We start from the raw sequence: 16,322 nt of genomic DNA on the forward strand, positions 1-16,322 counted from the left end.
TGTCACAGTTCCTTTCTTTGAGACGATGTTAATCTCTGTGACAATAAAGCTTTGCATAAATTATAACCCTTTAATACAAAGTTTAATTTAATTTGTTTGATGTAAAAAGGATGTCATCTTTTTAGCAAGTACAAATTTAACTGTAGCAACAAGGAAAAACATTTTTCATGACTGTAGAAGCTAACAAAATTGTACTTGCTTGTTTTTGTCCTTTTATAAAATAATCTCATTCCCATATCTGCAGTCACAAGACAGTGCTATCATTATTACCTTTCTGACCTTCTTTGGAGTCTTCTCTCAGCGGGATGGAGATTGTTCATGAATATGTGAAGCTCCGCAGTGACTTTGGCCGCCAGTGTCTCTTTTCGGACCGTCATGTGGAGCTGCTAGTCGATGTTGCTCCAAACCCAAAGCTGGCGATGCAGTTTGTTCTGAAGGAGACAAGAGACCTGGGAGTGCAGGGCTGCTGGGAAATGTCGGAGCATGAGGTGACTGAAATGCCTCTCCATAGGATTGTGTCCAACAGATCTACTTAAAAAGTAAATTAAAGGAAATTTCAGTGGCTACAATTCGGATTAAAGTGTAAAAGTATCTTTGCACCGAGACTATGTCCAAGCAAGGTCAATGGAAAAGCGATCAGCTTTACATATGCAGAAAATGTTTAAATGTTGAAATGTGTAACCTATTTGTGTTTATGCAGGGAAATAAAATAGTTTTCAGTGAAATTTGTTATTGGGAGCCAGAATTCCATAAAGTTTGGTTATCGCAAAGGCACAGGGTCAAAAGGCGCTCCAGACCAACACATGAAACCAACTGGATGCTGGTGAGATGTTAGCGCACTCTTTGAAACAGGCCTGTTGATAATGTTCCAGGTTAACACGAAAAGGTTTGAGTTTGAAAACCAGGGGATAAATCATGTGGAAGGGGGGTGGCCAAAAGATATCAACCCACTCGAGATGGAACAAACTATTCGCTTTAGGAAGAAGGTGGAGAAAGATGAAGGCTACATGAATAGCATCCAGGTACTAGGCACGGTGAGTTTACAAATGACCGCAATCCATGTGCACCTTTTTCTCAATCCATATGTGATTTTTGCTACCACAACCAGTTCTGAAAAATATCAATATGCCTGTATGCTCTGTGATCCAGCTAATAGGACAATGTGTTGGACAGAATAATGCTGTGGACATTTACCAAGAGTACTTTAAAGACGAAGAACTGCTGGATGAAATTCAGGAAGCACCGTCTGTGAAGATCGTCAATGTATTCAGGTACTTTTGGCATAATGTTCTTAAAGGAACTCCTGCCAAATTTTTGCCCTATAAATGCTCTACCTCTTAATGTTACTGATGATAAATATTTCTTCAGAGACCCGAACAAGGAACAACGAAACATCACCGGTCTTTCTTGGCAACCCGGTGGAGGCACGAATCTGGCGGCTGCCTACTCCTGCCTTGAATTGCAAAAAGCCACAGCAGACATGAGCAAAGACTCATACATCTGGGACATTGGTGGGTAAAATAGGCAGATAAATTGAAAATCACACAGTCTCTCAGAACTGTGTATGTGTTGCAGAGAACCCCAACCACCCTAAGACTGTTCTCGTACCGACATCTCAACTCATCTGTCTGGATTACAACCCCCAGGACTTGCACACGCTTGTCAGTGGGTGCGTCAATGGGCAGATTGGTGGGTTCTGGTAAAAGAGAGACTCATGAGTTCCTCTTGAAATGCTTATCCTCAATGAGGATTTGTATTTTCAGTGTTATGGGATGCCCGTGATAGCCAACAGCCTGTGGCAGTTTCCTCATTGGAGAAGAGTCACAGAGAGCCTGTTTACAAGATGATCTGGTTGCAATCGTCTACTGGGACAGAAGCCTTCTCTGCCTCCACCGATGGACAGGTTGATCAATGTCTCTTAGGGATGTAACAATATTCACAATGTTACTATATTGCGAAATTAAAGTGCCTCGATATCATGGCGGTCTTGTCTAGGTATAAACTAATGAGCCATTGTGTTTCAAATTCAGTTTTATACGCAGACACGCCGCTTATCCAGGCTGCTAGAGCCAGACTGCACTTCCTCATTAAGAAGAATATAAACACACCCGATTGGACGCGTAACCCATGTGACCATGTGGGTACGTCACATAAAATACACTGATTGGCTGACTAGCCCATATGACCAAAGGACTGTGTTGGGAGGCTACTGCATAGCCACTACGCCGGTCTGAGAGTCATGTTGCAATCGATTGCGCGAGAAGCATCTTGTTGTTGGCTCCGGCCTCCGTCCAAGCAAACGCTTACCCACGGGCCGGGAACGGTTGCTAGTGGACCTCCGCTTCGCGAAACCGCCCCCCGCTTGCCCCACAAGGTGGTCCTCCGCGGGCCGCCACTGCCACTCCCCCTTTGAGGATGATCCACTAAATTATTTAAGCACATTGTAACAGTAGCGCTCTTTATTGGTGTACTAGTGAGTGTTTATCTCAAGTCGAAAGTCGTGGATGAAAGACATCACATGAAGAGACAATAACGATGGCGGAGGGAAATGTTTTAATCGGGAGTCCCCCTTTACATTTCCCTCCGCCATTCCTTTACAGTAGTCCTAAAAATGAAATAATAAAATAGGGCAATTCCATTAAAATACAAATATCAATGCAAACAAAAATCTGACATACTTCCCTCTCTTCAAATGAAATGTCCAGATTTCAAGTTAAAACATATTATACAGGCTGCTCAGAAAAATAAACCCTACAATATGACTAAGCAGAGGAAAAGAAACTAAGGGTTCCTGTATCTTTAAAATTGTTCCTGCGTTTATCACTTTGCATTTTTAAATTTTTGGACTCAAGCATTTGGACTCAAGCAAAGGAATCACTGATGATGTAGACAGTATCCAATTTCTAATGTTATAAATAACAAACAAATGAGAGTAAATGCTATTAAATTAGCGAACAGACAATTTCTCAATGAAGTTTTGTGATTGTGATGATTATTGCTGGAGCAATAATACTGTTTTGTAGGCCCAGTATACGAATGCAAACATGGATGGATGGATTGATGGGGATAGAAGTGCATGGTAATGATTTGAAGGTGTCTTTTTCATAAAAACCTGTGGGAAAATGGATAAAAACTACTAAAATCTATTGAAAAGGACTCAGCCAGCAAGAAAAAAACGTTTTTTTTAGTTCTCCTGCTTTTTTTATCTTGGCAATTCCGTGAGCTTTCCCATGATATCGCAATAAATAAATATTGTACCGTGAGATTAACAAATGCAAAACAAATGTCTCTCCCAACAGATTTTGTGGTGGGATGTCCGCCAAATGAAGCAGCCCACAGAGCGGCTGGTTCTGGACCTGAGTAGGAAAGAAAACCTAGACACTGCTTTAGGAGCCATCTCTCTGGAATATGAGCCTACCATGGTGAGTTTCTGTCCTTCCAGAAATTTCAGAAAAGAAGATTGGGTCATACGCTTAGGGAGCACTAACACTTGGCCAGTGCTCCACCATGCTCAAACCAAACTCTTCCAACCATTTTGGAGCCATGGAAGTGTATTGTAATAAACACTGTGTAATCAATCTAGACTGTAGTAGTAAAGTAATGCCCCAAACACATCCTGTCTCTATGGAGCCCAACACCAAACCTTGTATTTTTTTCATATGTTCTTGTTCTTGTCTGATGAGTAAAATCGCTACAAGATATGAAACTCTCGCTAAAACCTTTCTCCTGTGTCTACAGCCAGACACATTTATGGTGGGGACTGAACAGGGAGCTGTTGTGTACTGCAACAGGGCTGGGGAGACTCCAACTGAGAAGATTGTCTGTACATACGATGGCCACCACGGACCTGTCTATGCCATCCAAAGGAACCCTTTCTTTCCTCAAAACTTCCTGACAGTAGGAGACTGGGGAGCCCGCATTTGGTCAGAAGACATCAAGGAGTCATCTATCATGTGGACAAAGTACAATTTTGTTTTGTTTTATCATATGTTCCTCCACTCTTTATTTTCCTTTTTTATTTATTTATTAATTTTTTTAAACTGTTTTGATGGTCTGTCATTGGCGGCACGGTGACCGACTGGTTAGAGCGTCAGCCTCACAGTTCTGAGGACCCGGGTTCAATCCCCGGCCCCGCCTGTGTGGAGTTTGCATGTTCTCCCTGTGCCTGCGTGGGTTTTCTCCGGGCACTCCGGTTTCCTCCCACATCCCAAAAACATGCATTAATTCGAGACTCTAAATTGCCCGTAGGTGTGAATGTGAGTGCGAATGGTTGTTTGTTTGTATGTGCCCTGCGATTGGCTGGCAACCAGTTCAGGGTGTACCCCGCCTCCTGCCCGATGACAGCTGGGATAGGCTACAGCACGCCCGCGACCCTAGTGAGGAGAAGCGGCTCAGAAAATGGATGGATGGATGGTCTGTCATTGTCTTTATTTTTCATACCCTCTTGGTTGCTTAAATCTCTGGTGTTTTTGGGGAGAGGTCAGTGATCAGTGTCTTTGGTGTGATCAGGCACCAGATGGCATACTTAACAGACGCCTGCTGGAGTCCTGTCAGACCCTCAGTCTTCTTCACTGTGAATATGGATGGTGTGCTGGACATCTGGGACATCTTGTTTAAGCAGATTGACCCCACTCTAAGCGTTAAGGTGTTGAGTAGTTTTCTCATGTGTTTATAGAGGCATTTTGTTCCTCCTAAATCAACCAGATACTGTTTTCAGGTGCATGATGAAGCTCTGTGTAGCCTTCAGGTGCATAACGATGGATGCATGGTAGCTTGCGGCTCTCAGCAGGGTGCCACCACACTATTGGAAATCTGCTCAGGACTGTGCACTCAACAGAATAATGAGCAGAATCTCCTGGGCGAGGTGAGATATACCAAATGTTTAATAATTGATTAGTTAATATCAGACATTTTTTACTACACTGTGATGCGTCCATCTTGGTGTTGTAGATGTTGGAACGTGAGACAAAACGCGAAAAGATCCTCAGGGCTTCTCAGAGAGGAGGGGACGAGGCAGGGAACAGTGAGGACAGTCCAAAGGAGCTGCTCCTCAGAGCTGACTATGACTTCCACAACTTGGTGGAGTCGGAGCAGAGGAGGAAACAATGGGACTCGAGACAGCGGGTGAAGCCATATTGATATTAATAATTATCCATCCATCCATCCATTCTCTACCGCTTATCCGGGTCGGGTCGCGGGGGCAGTAGCTTCAGCAGGGACGCCCAGACTACCCTCTCCCCAGCCACTTCATCCAGCTCTTCCGGGGGGATCCCGAGGCGTTCCCAGGCCAGCCGAAGGATGTAGTCTCTCCAGCGCGTCCTGGGTCGTCCCCGGGGTCTCCTCCCGGTGGGACATGCCCGGAACACCTCACCAGGGAGGCGTCCGGGAGGCATCCGAATCAGATGCCCCAGCCACCTCATCTGGCTCCTCTCAATGCGGAGGAGTAGCGGCTCTACTCTGAGATCCTCCCGGATGACCGAGCTTCTCACCCTATCTCTAAGGGAGAGCCCGGACACCCTGCGGAGGAAACTCATTTCGGCCGCTTGTATCCGGGATCTTGTTCTTTCGGTCACGACCCACAGCTCATGACCATAGGTGATTGTAGGAACGAAGATCGACCGGTAAATTGAGAGCTTCGCCTTTCGGCTTAGCTCTTTCTTTACCACAACGGACCGATACAAAGTCCGCATCACTGCAGACGCTGCACCGATCCGCCTGTCGATCTCCCGTTCCATTCTTCCCTCACTCGTGAACAAGACCCCAAGATACTTGAATTCCTCCACTTGGGGCAGGATCTCATCCCCGACCTGGAGATGGCATGCCACCCTTTCCCGACTGAGGACCATGGTCTCAGATTTGGAGGTGCTGATTCTCATCCCAGCCGCTTCACACTCGGCTGCGAACTGCTCCAATGAGAGTTGGAGGTCACGGCTTGATGAAGCCAACAGAACCACATCATCTGCAAAAAGCAGAGATGCAATACTGAGGCCACCAAACCGGACCCCCTCTACGCCTCGGCTGCGCCTAGAAATTCTGTCCATAAAAGTTATGAACAGAATCGGCGACAAAGGGCAGCCTTGGCGGAGTCCAACCCTCACCGGGAACGAGTTCGACTTACTGCCGGATATGCGGACCAAACTCTGACTCCGGTCGTACAGGGACCGAACAGCCCGTATCAGGGGGTTCGGTACCCCATACTCCCGAAGCACTCTCCACAGGACTCCCCGAGGGACACGGTCGAACGCCTTCTCCAAGTCCACAAAACACATGTAGACTGGTTGGGCGAACTCCCATGCACCCTCGAGGACCCTGCCGAGGGTGTAGAGCTGGTCCACTGTTCCACGGCCAGGACGAAAACCACACTGCTCCTCCTGAATCTGAGATTCGACTTCCCGACGGACCCTCCTCTCCAGCACCCCTGAATAGACCTTACCAGGGAGGCTGAGCAGTGTGATCCCCCTGTAGTTGGAACACACCCTCCGGTCCCCCTTCTTAAAAAGGGGGACCACCACCCCAGTCTGCCAATCCAGAGGCACTGTCCCTGATGTCCACGCGATGTTGCAGAGGCGTGTCAACCAGGACAGCCCCACAACATCCAGAGCCTTTAGGAACTCCGGGCGAATCTCATCCACCCCCGGGGCCCTGCCACCGAGGAGCTTTTTAACTACCTCGGTGACCTCAAACCCAGAGATAGGAGAGCCCGCCTCAGAGAACTCACACTCTGCTTCCCCATGGGAAGGCGTGTCGGTGGAATTGAGGAGGTCTTCGAAGTATTCTCCCCACCGACTCACAACGTCCCGAGTCGAGGTCAGCAGCGCCCCATCCCCACTATACACAGTGTTGGTGGTGCACTGCTTTCCTCTCCTGAGACGTCGGATGGTGGACCAGAATTTCCTCGAAGCCGTCCGGAAGTCTTTCTCCATGGCCTCACCGAACTCCTCCCATGCCCGGGTTTTTGCTTCAGCGACCACCAGAGCTGCATTCCGCTTGGCCAGCCGGTACCCATCAGCTGCCTCAGGAGTCCCACAGGCCAAAAAGGCCCGATAGGACTCCTTCTTCAGCTTGACGGCATCCCTCACCGTTGGTGTCCACCAACGGGTTCGCGGATTGCCGCCACGACAGGCACCGACCACCTTACGGCCACAGCTCCGGTCGGCCGCCTCAGCAATGGAGGCGCGGAACATGGTCCACTCGGACTCGATGTCCCCCGCCTCCCCCGGAACATGAGCAAAGTTCTGTCGGAGGTGGGAGTTGAAACTCCTTCTGACAGGGGATTCTGCCAGACGTTCCCAGCAGACCCTCACAATACGTTTGGGCCTGCCACGTCGGACCGGCATCTTCCCCCACCATCGGAGCCAACTCACCACCAGGTGGTGATCAGTTGACAGCTCCGCCCCTCTCTTCACCCGAGTGTCCAAGACATGCGGCCGCAAGTCCGATGACACGACCACAAAGTCGATCATCGAACTGCGACCTAGGGTGTCCTGGTGCCAAGTGCACGTGTGGACACCCTTATGCTTGAACATGGTGTTCGTTATGGACAATCCGTGACGAGCACAGAAGTCCAATAACAGAACACCGCTCGGGTTCTGATCGGGGGGGCCGTTCCTCCCAATCGCGCCCTTCCAGGTCTCACTGTCATTGCCCACGTGAGCATTGAAGTCCCCCAACAGAACAATGGAGTCCCCAGCGGGAGCGCTCTCCAGCACCCCCTCCAAGGACTCCAAAAAGGGTGGGTACTCTGAACTGCTGTTTGGTGCATAGGCACAAACAACAGTCAGGACCCGTCCCCCCACCCGAAGGCGGAGGGAGGCTACCCTCTCGTCCACCGGGGTGAACCCCAACGTACAGGCGCCGAGCCGGGGGGCAATAAGTATACCCACACCTGCTCGGCGCCTCTCACCATGGGCAACTCCAGAGTGGAAGAGAGTCCAACCCCTCTCGAGAGGACTGGTACCAGAGCCCCAGGTGTGTGTGGAGGCGACTCCGACTATATCGAGTCGGAACTTCTCGACCTCACACACCAGCTCGGGCTCCTTCCCTGCCAGAGAGGTGACATTCCACGTCCCTAGAGCCAGCTTCTGTAGCCGGGGATCGGATCGCCAAGGTCCCCGCCTTCGGCCACCGCCCGGCTCACACTGCACCCGACCCCTATGGCCCCTCCCACAGGTGGTGAGCCCATGGGAAGGGGGACCCACGTTACCCTTTCGGGCTGTGCCCGGCCGGACCCCATGGGTGCAGGCCCGGCCACCAGGCGCTCGCCTTCGAGCCCCACCACCAGGCCTGGCTCCAGCGGGGGGCCCCGGTGGCCCGCGTCCGGGCAAGGGAAAACGAAGTCCATTGTTTGTCGTCATCATTAGGGGTCTTTGAGCCGTGCTTTGTCTGGTCCCTCACCTAGGACCTGTTTGTCATGGGTGACCCTGCCAGGGGCATAAAGCCCCAGACAACTTAGCTCCTAGGATCACTGGGACACACAAACCCCTCCACCACGACAAGGTGACGGCTCAAGGAGGGGAAATTATTATTATAATTATTAATAATTAATAATAATAATATTAATTAGAAGTGGAGTCCTGACAGAAAGTATGTGTGAACGCTGAGAGATGCTATGAATTCTGGACCATAACACTGCATAGTACATAAAATTACAGAAGCAGGTCCCTTCTACCATAGCATACGTACCACTGGTGGGCTGTGAGCAGCATAGGAGATGATCCATCAGAGCAAGCTGATTGGCCGTCCGTCTGTCCATCCATCCATCCATCCATCGTCCACATATCCAATCCATCCATCTTCCACATATCCAGGGTCAGCTTTTGAAGGGAAGCCCAGACTTTCTTCTCCTCAGCCACCCTATACTGCTCTTCCAGGGGTTCCCAGGCCAGCCAGGAGGCATAGTCTCTCCAGCGTGTCCTGGGTCGTCTCCTGGGCCTCCTTTCAGTGGGACGTTCCAGGAGCACATTACCAGGGAGGTGTCTAGGAAGCATCCTTGCCAGATGCCTGAGCCACATTATTTGGCTCCTCTCAATGCGGCGTTACTCTGAGCCCCTCACAGATGACCTAGCTTCCCACCTTTATCTCTAAAGAAAAGAGTCACTACACCCCGTGGAGCAAACTCATTTTCTTTGTTTGATCTTGTTCTTTGAGTCATGACCCACGGCTCGTGACCATAGGTGAGGATGGAAACAAAGATTGACCGGTAAATATATAGCTTCGCCTTTTGGGTCAGCAACTTCTTCACCAAGACAGCCCGATGCAGAGTCCCCATCATTGCAGATGCTGAACCAATGGGCCTGTCAATCCCCCACTCCATTTTTTCGTCACTTTTTAACAAGACCCCAAGATACACGAACTCCTCCACTTGGGGCAGGATGTCATCCCAAACCTGGAGAGGGCACTCCACCCTTTTCAGACAGCGGACAATGGCTTCAGATTTGGAGGTGCTGATTCTCATGCCAAGCACTTCACACTCAGCTATGAACTGCTCCAGCGAGCGTTGCATATTGCACCGTGATAAAGCCAACAGAACCACACCATCTGCTCAAAGCAGACATGTAATACTGAGGCCACCAAACCAGACCTCCTCAATGTCTTCGTTGGACCACCATCTTTCCCCACCGTCGTCGCAAACACACCACCAGGTGATGATCAGTAGAGCGCTCTCCCCTCTCTTCCCCTAAGTGGTCAAGACATGTAGACACTAGTCTGATGACACTGCCACAAACTGTAGCTTAGGATGTTATTGTGCCAAGTGCACAAATGGACATCCTTATAGTTATACATGGTGTTCATGATGGACAATCCGGGACAAGCACAGAAGTCCAATAGCAGACACCCTTCGGCCTCTAGTTGGGGAGGCTTTCCTCCCTATCATGCCCTTCCAGGTCTCGTTGACATTGGCCATGTGAGCATTGAAGATCCCCAGCAGGATGAAGAAGTCCCCAGTGGGAGTACTCTCCAGCATCGCCTTTAAGGACTCAAAAAAGGCTGTGTACTCTGAGCTGGCTAAAGTGAGAACCTGTCCCCCCTCCCTAAGGTGGAGGGAGACTACGCTCTCGTCTACCAGGGTGAACATACAGGTACCAGGTTGCAGTAAGTATTGTATGCCCACAGCTGTTCGGTGCCTTTCATCTGGGGTAACACTAGAGAGGAAGAGAGTGCAACCCCTCTTTTAAGGACTGGTACCAGGGCCCAAGCTGTGTGTCGAGGCAAGCCCGACTATCTAGTCTGAGCTTTACAACCTTACACACAATGTCATTCCACTTCCCTGCCTGAAAAGTGAGATTCCAAGTCCCTAGAGCCAGCTTCTTCAGCCGTAGATCAGCCCGCCAAGGTCGCTACTTTTGGCCGCCGCCTCGCTCAATATGCAGCTGACTCCCTTGGCCCTTCCCACGGGTGGTGATACCATTGGAAGGGGGACCCATTTAACGTCTTTGGGCTGTGCCTGGCTGGATTCCATGCATGTAGAGCCGGCCACCTGTCATTCTCCATCGAGCCCCACATCCCGGCTTGGCTCTCACTGGGTGCCCCAGTGATCCGCATCTGTGCGAGGGAAAACAAGGTCCAATAATTTATCTATATTAGGGGGTTTCTGAGCTGTGTTTTTTCTAGTTTCTCATCTAGGACCTGTCTTCCCTGGGCAACCCCGCCAGGGCCATAAAGCCCTGGACAGTTTAGCTCCTAGGACAGTGGGACACACAAACACCCTCCACCATGATTCAATGACAGTTTATGGAGGATATTAAGCCAGTTGGAATCTGTTGACAAATTTTACTGCAATACAAAAAAGATTAAATAAAATACCAATTAGTAGAATTCTTGAGTCATAGCATGCACACAACTAAACATAATATCTTGGATTTTTATGACATTGTTTGTCTCATCTAACCTTAAAGCTGTCATCTTACCTCCTTTATCTTTCTCTGCTTATCTTATCACAGCATTATCCGTAAATGGGAGAGGCAGACAGCAGATGACAACAAGAATCCAAGAAGTAGATGCACTAGTAGAGCTTCATGCATGATGTTTGGCAAGATGGTCATATTTTAAAGTTGAAAAAAACATTTTTTATTGAGGCAACATTTTCCTTCAACCAATTTGTCATTACAGATATTGGAGGTACCTAAAGGCAAAAGTCATAATACCAAGTAATGTTCCTTTTCATATTATTTTCCATGTCAAAGCAAGAAACATAGATTTTGTACCTGACACCTCTACAATGTTACAGTTTGGCAAGATCCAAGGGCAAATCACTACAAAACTGAAAGGAATTGCATCTGATACAAGATAGCTGACGCATCTGGGGTCAAAGGCCCAATCAGTACATATTCCTTATGATCTTTAGTCTCAATTTTAATCAATGTGATTATTACGCAATATTTCATAGCAAAATCAGTACTAATTTTAAGTAGGTACAGCACGTCCAGAGCACGATGCCCAACACATATAAGACACAGGTACTCAGTACATGCTTTCAGCATTGATCTACAAGTTTCAAATAATTTTCCTCAATGCTAATCAGTGAGCTTTCGTATGGGTTTTTAGAAATATTTATAAAATTACTTTTTGACAATGACATTTTGAGTGTGTGCGTGAGAAGTAGACGGCAATATTGAAACATTAAGAATGTCTCAACTCAACAACAGGTTGACAAATCACAGAGTTATAGTTGATATATTGTACCATGGCTGAGAAAGCAGAAGTGACGCCCACATAGAAAACAAGGAAAACACTAGGGAAGGGAAAACCTAACAACTGCTCTAACCCTGACAGTCAAAATCTCTGCAGGAAGGAAGAGCTCAAGGTTGTCTGCAAAGCTATTACACAAAGTACTAACCTTTTTTTTCTGACAGAATTTGTTGGGACACAAAATGTGTGTGCTCATTTCTAGTGCCACCCTAGCTCTGCATAAAACTTCCAGTTTCAGTATTTTTTCCCTCAAAGTACAACAGCATTAGTTGTACACTAGTTAGCTCCCAATAGCATGACTATTTTCATGTGTGAAAGTAAACAATGGAATTCTATATTCTTTGTTGTCGAGGTTGTTGTTGTTTTATTATTATTCTATTCATTTCTTTTTCTTTTTGCTCTTTTATTTTCACACATTTTAGATCGGTTTGCATGGTGGAAAGACACATGCATGCTGTGGGGATCTTCTCCTCTTGTCCCTGTGTTTGCTGTTTTTTTCACTCCTTCCTGATCTCGGGTGTGGGAACCACACAGACAGAGGGGCGACCTCCTGGGGAGTAGTGGTGGTGTGATGGTGACTCGCCCATGTTCCGTGGGTGCTGGGGCGGTGCCGGCCGGCACCCGCCTGGGTCCCCCATTCTGGCTGCTGGTGGGGGCGGTGGGGCCCCCCTGTCGCTCCTCAGGCCTGCTTCCTCCTCTTCTCTCCATTCCTTGCCTCCTGCTGCGGTCGCCTCCTCCTCTACCCGTGGGGGAGCCGGGTGGTTCCTTGCGGGCTGTGGGGCCTGCTGTGGCGTTCTTTTCCCTGCCTGGTTTAGGGGGGTCCACCTCCCACGCTCAGGGTCAGGTAGTGGGTGCTGGCGGGGGGGCGTTGGTGGGGACTTGGTGCTGCGGATCTGGGAGGGATGGCCCTCTTCGTCGGTGGTTGGGCCCGACATGCAGGAGCCATGCCTCTTATCATTCCCTTGTCGGGTGACCCTATCTGCCCTCCTTTCCAACAAACAAGGGACACTCTCCCGCCCTCGGGCTGGGCGGGGACTGGCTGCATTGCGGGCCAGTGCGGGTTGGGGGCGGGGGGCGTCTTGCTCTCTGCGTGTGGGGCGGTGGCGGTTTGGCTGGGGGGTGTAATTGGGTTCTTGCGGCCCCCACCGGGTGGCCGGTTGTCGGGGCGACTCGGTGGGGCCGGCGGACCGCCCTGGGTCCCTCGGTGTGGTACGTGTCCCATCCGCCGGGCTGCTCTCGGGTGGAGTCCTGGGCCTGATCCCGCCCCTCGATTGATTGGGTGGGGTCCTCAGCCGCCGCCTCAGGACCCTTCTGTCAGTCTTTGTGCATGTAAAACGCTATCAATTCACTTGCATGTATCCGCAGACACACACCCCTAGGACTCTTTCACTGGGTGTGGGATCACGCACTTACTGCGACAAATAACTCATGAATATACAAATTGCTTGTTTATCCCCTCAATTATACTCTCGTCCTGTAGACTTTTATAATTCACATAATTAATGCCACCACACTTCAGTTGTAAGGTCTGGTTCACGACCCTTGTCCTGCATGCTTCTTCTCCTTTCCTTGTCCTGTTCTATCTTCTCCTGTTCTATCTTCTCCTGTCCTTCCCTCATAGGGTGTACCACTACAGCCCCATGAAACACTCATATTTAATGTTTCATTGTTGTAGATAATGTAATGATTTACTTCTCTCATCCTGATTACAATTAGTGCTTTGTCTTTTGTCTTTGTTTCTCTCCCCCTTCTAGAAACTTTGTTCTGTTCGACTGATCAAGTCTGATTCTCAATAAACCTCAATTATAATACCACAGCGGAAGCTTAAAAACTCCACTGTGACACAGTAAAACTGTTCGGCATGAAAGGGATACAGATTTTCCATTCTGCTTGACCTAAAACCCGAACAGGATAAAAAAAAAAAAAAAGTTGTACATTAGTTAGCTCCCCTTTGAGCAACAGCATTTGTCATGTTGCAAAGTGAAAGTACAATGAAGAATTAAGGGTCAACCTTACAAAAAACTTACAAAAACCTTTTGTACTTTTTTCTGCTTAAGATCTTTTACAACTGAAGTTGATCAAGCATTCAAATAGTTCATATCACCGCTGCATTTTCATTTACACAATAAAAATATCCGATTCATCAGGTCATTTAAAATAAGTGGAAACACCACGCTAGGGTTTTTAAGGTGGCACAATCAAAATGCCATATTCACACATGTACTTGGGTTTGTAATAACCAGCAGTATTACTGCTAGGATAGTAGGGCGGGAATATTTTTTAACTAAACTCAAGTTTAATGCGATGGATGAACTAGTCCTATGAGTGGTTGTTATGTGCATTACAAAGTGGGTTCCAACTTACAGACAACAGAGCAAGCTTTGTCAGCAGAGCTCCATCTGCTAAATTGAATTGGTCACTGCACCACTTGGCCTCAATGCAAGCAGACTGCAACAACAAAAAGAAAAAAAAATCTCTTCATGCCAAAATACATTCTTTATTTTATATATATCTTGGTATAGTCCAGCTGATTTAGAAAGAAAAGTGAATTACCCCCTCGATTGATGACCAGTCAAGCCACTTTTTAACTGTATTGAGCAGGAGCAATGTTAACCACTTCACCACCAAAAGATGAACATGATCCCAAATGAAGCCTTATTAGGATATAGTCTCTTCAGAACGATCTCATGTCCTCCTTCATCTACAGTGCCTGTATTTGACTTGAACTGACAGCAGCATCCATTTGCAGAGCAGACGGTGACAGGCAGACAGTTTACTGCTCTGGTTCGCTCTCCCTGACTGAATGAGCAGGAAAGAAGTATGAACTGCGGATGACAGATTAGCCATGCTGACTTCCTTCATCTCAGGTTGTGACAGATGATAAAAGCTTCTCTCTGCCGGTGCCAGTATTTATGATACTGTTCCTTTTGTAATGGATTCCTGTCGGCACTTTATAGCCTGTTGTGAAATCACCCTTAAAGCATTGTCATCACACCCAGGCTGTAGCTTTATTGTTGTGACATAAATTTCAATCACATAATTTTTTCTTTTAAAGAGGTGGTCATTTGTTTTTGTAGAAATCAATTTCTTTACTGAAAAGTCATTGGGAAATAAAATACAAATTGCTTGGCAGCTCCATGCTTTTCTAGAAAAAACATTATTTTCTACTGGCCAAATAACAAATATCTCTTACAATAGATTCACCTGCAATAAACTAATATCATCTAATAAAATAGATTATAAAAGAGCCTTATCTTTGTAAGAACACAATTTTGATAAAGCTCTCAAAGACATTTATTCTTAGTAAATTGCCTCGGTAGTGTTAATCAGGCATGTAAAAATGTTTAAATCGGCAAACACTATAATGCCTATGGTATTAACCAACCTCACAACTATGCATTTTGAACACAGTAGGTGAAATCAAAGTTCCTTTCCATCCCTCCACCTGGTGTAATATTAAACCAAAGAGCTACAAGCGTTCAAACCGATGTTATGAATCCCGAGGAATTCCAATTTTAACATCTTAACCAAGGTGGCCTTATCTGAGGTTAAATACTAAATTCTTGAATGATAAGTAGTGGTTCCAATTGTTTTGTTTTGTTCTGTCAGGGCCTACTCAAGCAGATCAAGATTATTGGTGTATGTTAAACTAATATTAATGAGACTGCGTTTTAATGATACAATACAATAAATTTAGTCATCCTCCCTGCACACCAGTTTTTCCAGCTTCTTCCCTCAGGCTATATTGAACGCTGAACACCAAATCACATGCTATTCCAACAGCTTTTTTTCTTTTTCTCTCTCCACTTTTGAATTAATTCAATTTTACTGTTGCGTCACTTTTTTTTTATTTTTTTTAATTTTTATTTATTTTTTTACACTTCTGTTGCATCATTATTGCTATATTTGTCATTGACTGACCCAAAAGGCTGGTTTATATTATTTAAATAATATCAGATTGAAGAGATTTGGGTAAGCAAAGGTCAGGCGCCAAATTAGTGCATAATTTTCTTTGGTATAACTTGGTTTAAATTTGTAACTTTTAGGGGACACATTGTTGTCTGCAGCAGTTTTACACTATAGCTGAAAAGGGACTGGAGCCATGCTAAAATGCTAGTGTAGCATCCAGTAGATCAGCATGGGGAAAACATTAGCATGTTACAGAGGGGCCTTTTCTTTGCACATCTAAGCTCAGGTTCACATCAGGAACCAATTACTTCCAAGTACTGGCCTCAAAAAGCAGCTGAAGAAAGAATCACCCCCACCTCTTCTGTGTCCTTTCCCCACATCTCTCCTTCTCTCCCTCCTGGGTCAGTAGCTCCATCATTCTCTTTCCCTCTTACTTCTATTCCTCCCTCCGTCTCCCGTTTTCATGCGTCATGCAGGCACCTCAGCTCTTTTGCTAACCCTCCTTTTCCTTCCTGTCTTGATATATCCTCTCGTTCTTTTCTCCCCCACCCTTTCCTGCCAAATTTACCTTACTTTTTAAAAACTCGTCGACTCATTCCTCCTGTCTCCTCCCCCCCTCCACTGATCTTTCTGCACCCTCTTTCAAGTATTTTTCCACTCCCCGTTTTTTGTTTTTCAACATTTATTCCCTCCAACTATGACTGCCACAGCGTTCCCACAACTCC

At 47.1% G+C, this 16,322-nt stretch overlaps 1 protein-coding gene and 1 long non-coding RNA gene across 3 annotated transcripts; one reads left to right on the top strand and one right to left on the bottom strand.

Moving 5' to 3' along the window:
- The first annotated feature begins 166 nt into the window (after positions 1-166).
- On the top strand, positions 167-11,076 carry LOC133465177 (dynein axonemal intermediate chain 2-like). Of its 2 annotated transcripts, none has more exons than XM_061747672.1 (12): positions 167-488; positions 873-1,034; positions 1,150-1,271; positions 1,369-1,511; positions 1,576-1,689; positions 1,764-1,903; positions 3,300-3,422; positions 3,739-3,962; positions 4,510-4,645; positions 4,718-4,864; positions 4,951-5,124; positions 10,941-11,076. In XM_061747672.1, exons 1-12 carry the CDS (start codon positions 306-308, stop codon positions 10,950-10,952), a joined length of 1,680 nt encoding a protein of 559 aa, XP_061603656.1. In that variant the 5' UTR covers positions 167-305; the 3' UTR covers positions 10,953-11,076. The 2 variants fall into 2 exon arrangements, with proteins under 2 accessions (XP_061603656.1, XP_061603657.1); XM_061747673.1 differs by having other exon boundaries at positions 1,174-1,271.
- On the bottom strand, positions 217-16,158 carry LOC133465178 (uncharacterized). The gene is made up of 3 exons (XR_009784566.1): positions 15,954-16,158; positions 8,683-10,542; positions 217-531 (listed from the first exon to the last, which is right to left on the bottom strand). It is a non-coding gene; the product is annotated as an uncharacterized LOC133465178 (long non-coding RNA).
- Positions 16,159-16,322: the final 164 nt, after the last annotated feature.

Source organism: Phyllopteryx taeniolatus, chromosome 15, assembly GCF_024500385.1.
Source record: "Phyllopteryx taeniolatus isolate TA_2022b chromosome 15, UOR_Ptae_1.2, whole genome shotgun sequence".
Classification (NCBI taxonomy): Eukaryota; Metazoa; Chordata; class Actinopteri; order Syngnathiformes; family Syngnathidae; genus Phyllopteryx; species Phyllopteryx taeniolatus.

Coding starts and splice junctions, on each gene's coding strand:
- LOC133465177 (XM_061747672.1), top strand. CDS start 306: ATGGAGATTGTTCATGAATATGTGAAGCTCCGCAGTGACTTTGGCCGC. Junction 1,035..1,149: donor GCATCCAGGTACTAGGCACG/GTGAGTTTACAA, acceptor TCTGTGATCCAG/CTAATAGGACAATGTGTTGG. Junction 1,272..1,368: donor AAGATCGTCAATGTATTCAG/GTACTTTTGGCA, acceptor ATATTTCTTCAG/AGACCCGAACAAGGAACAAC.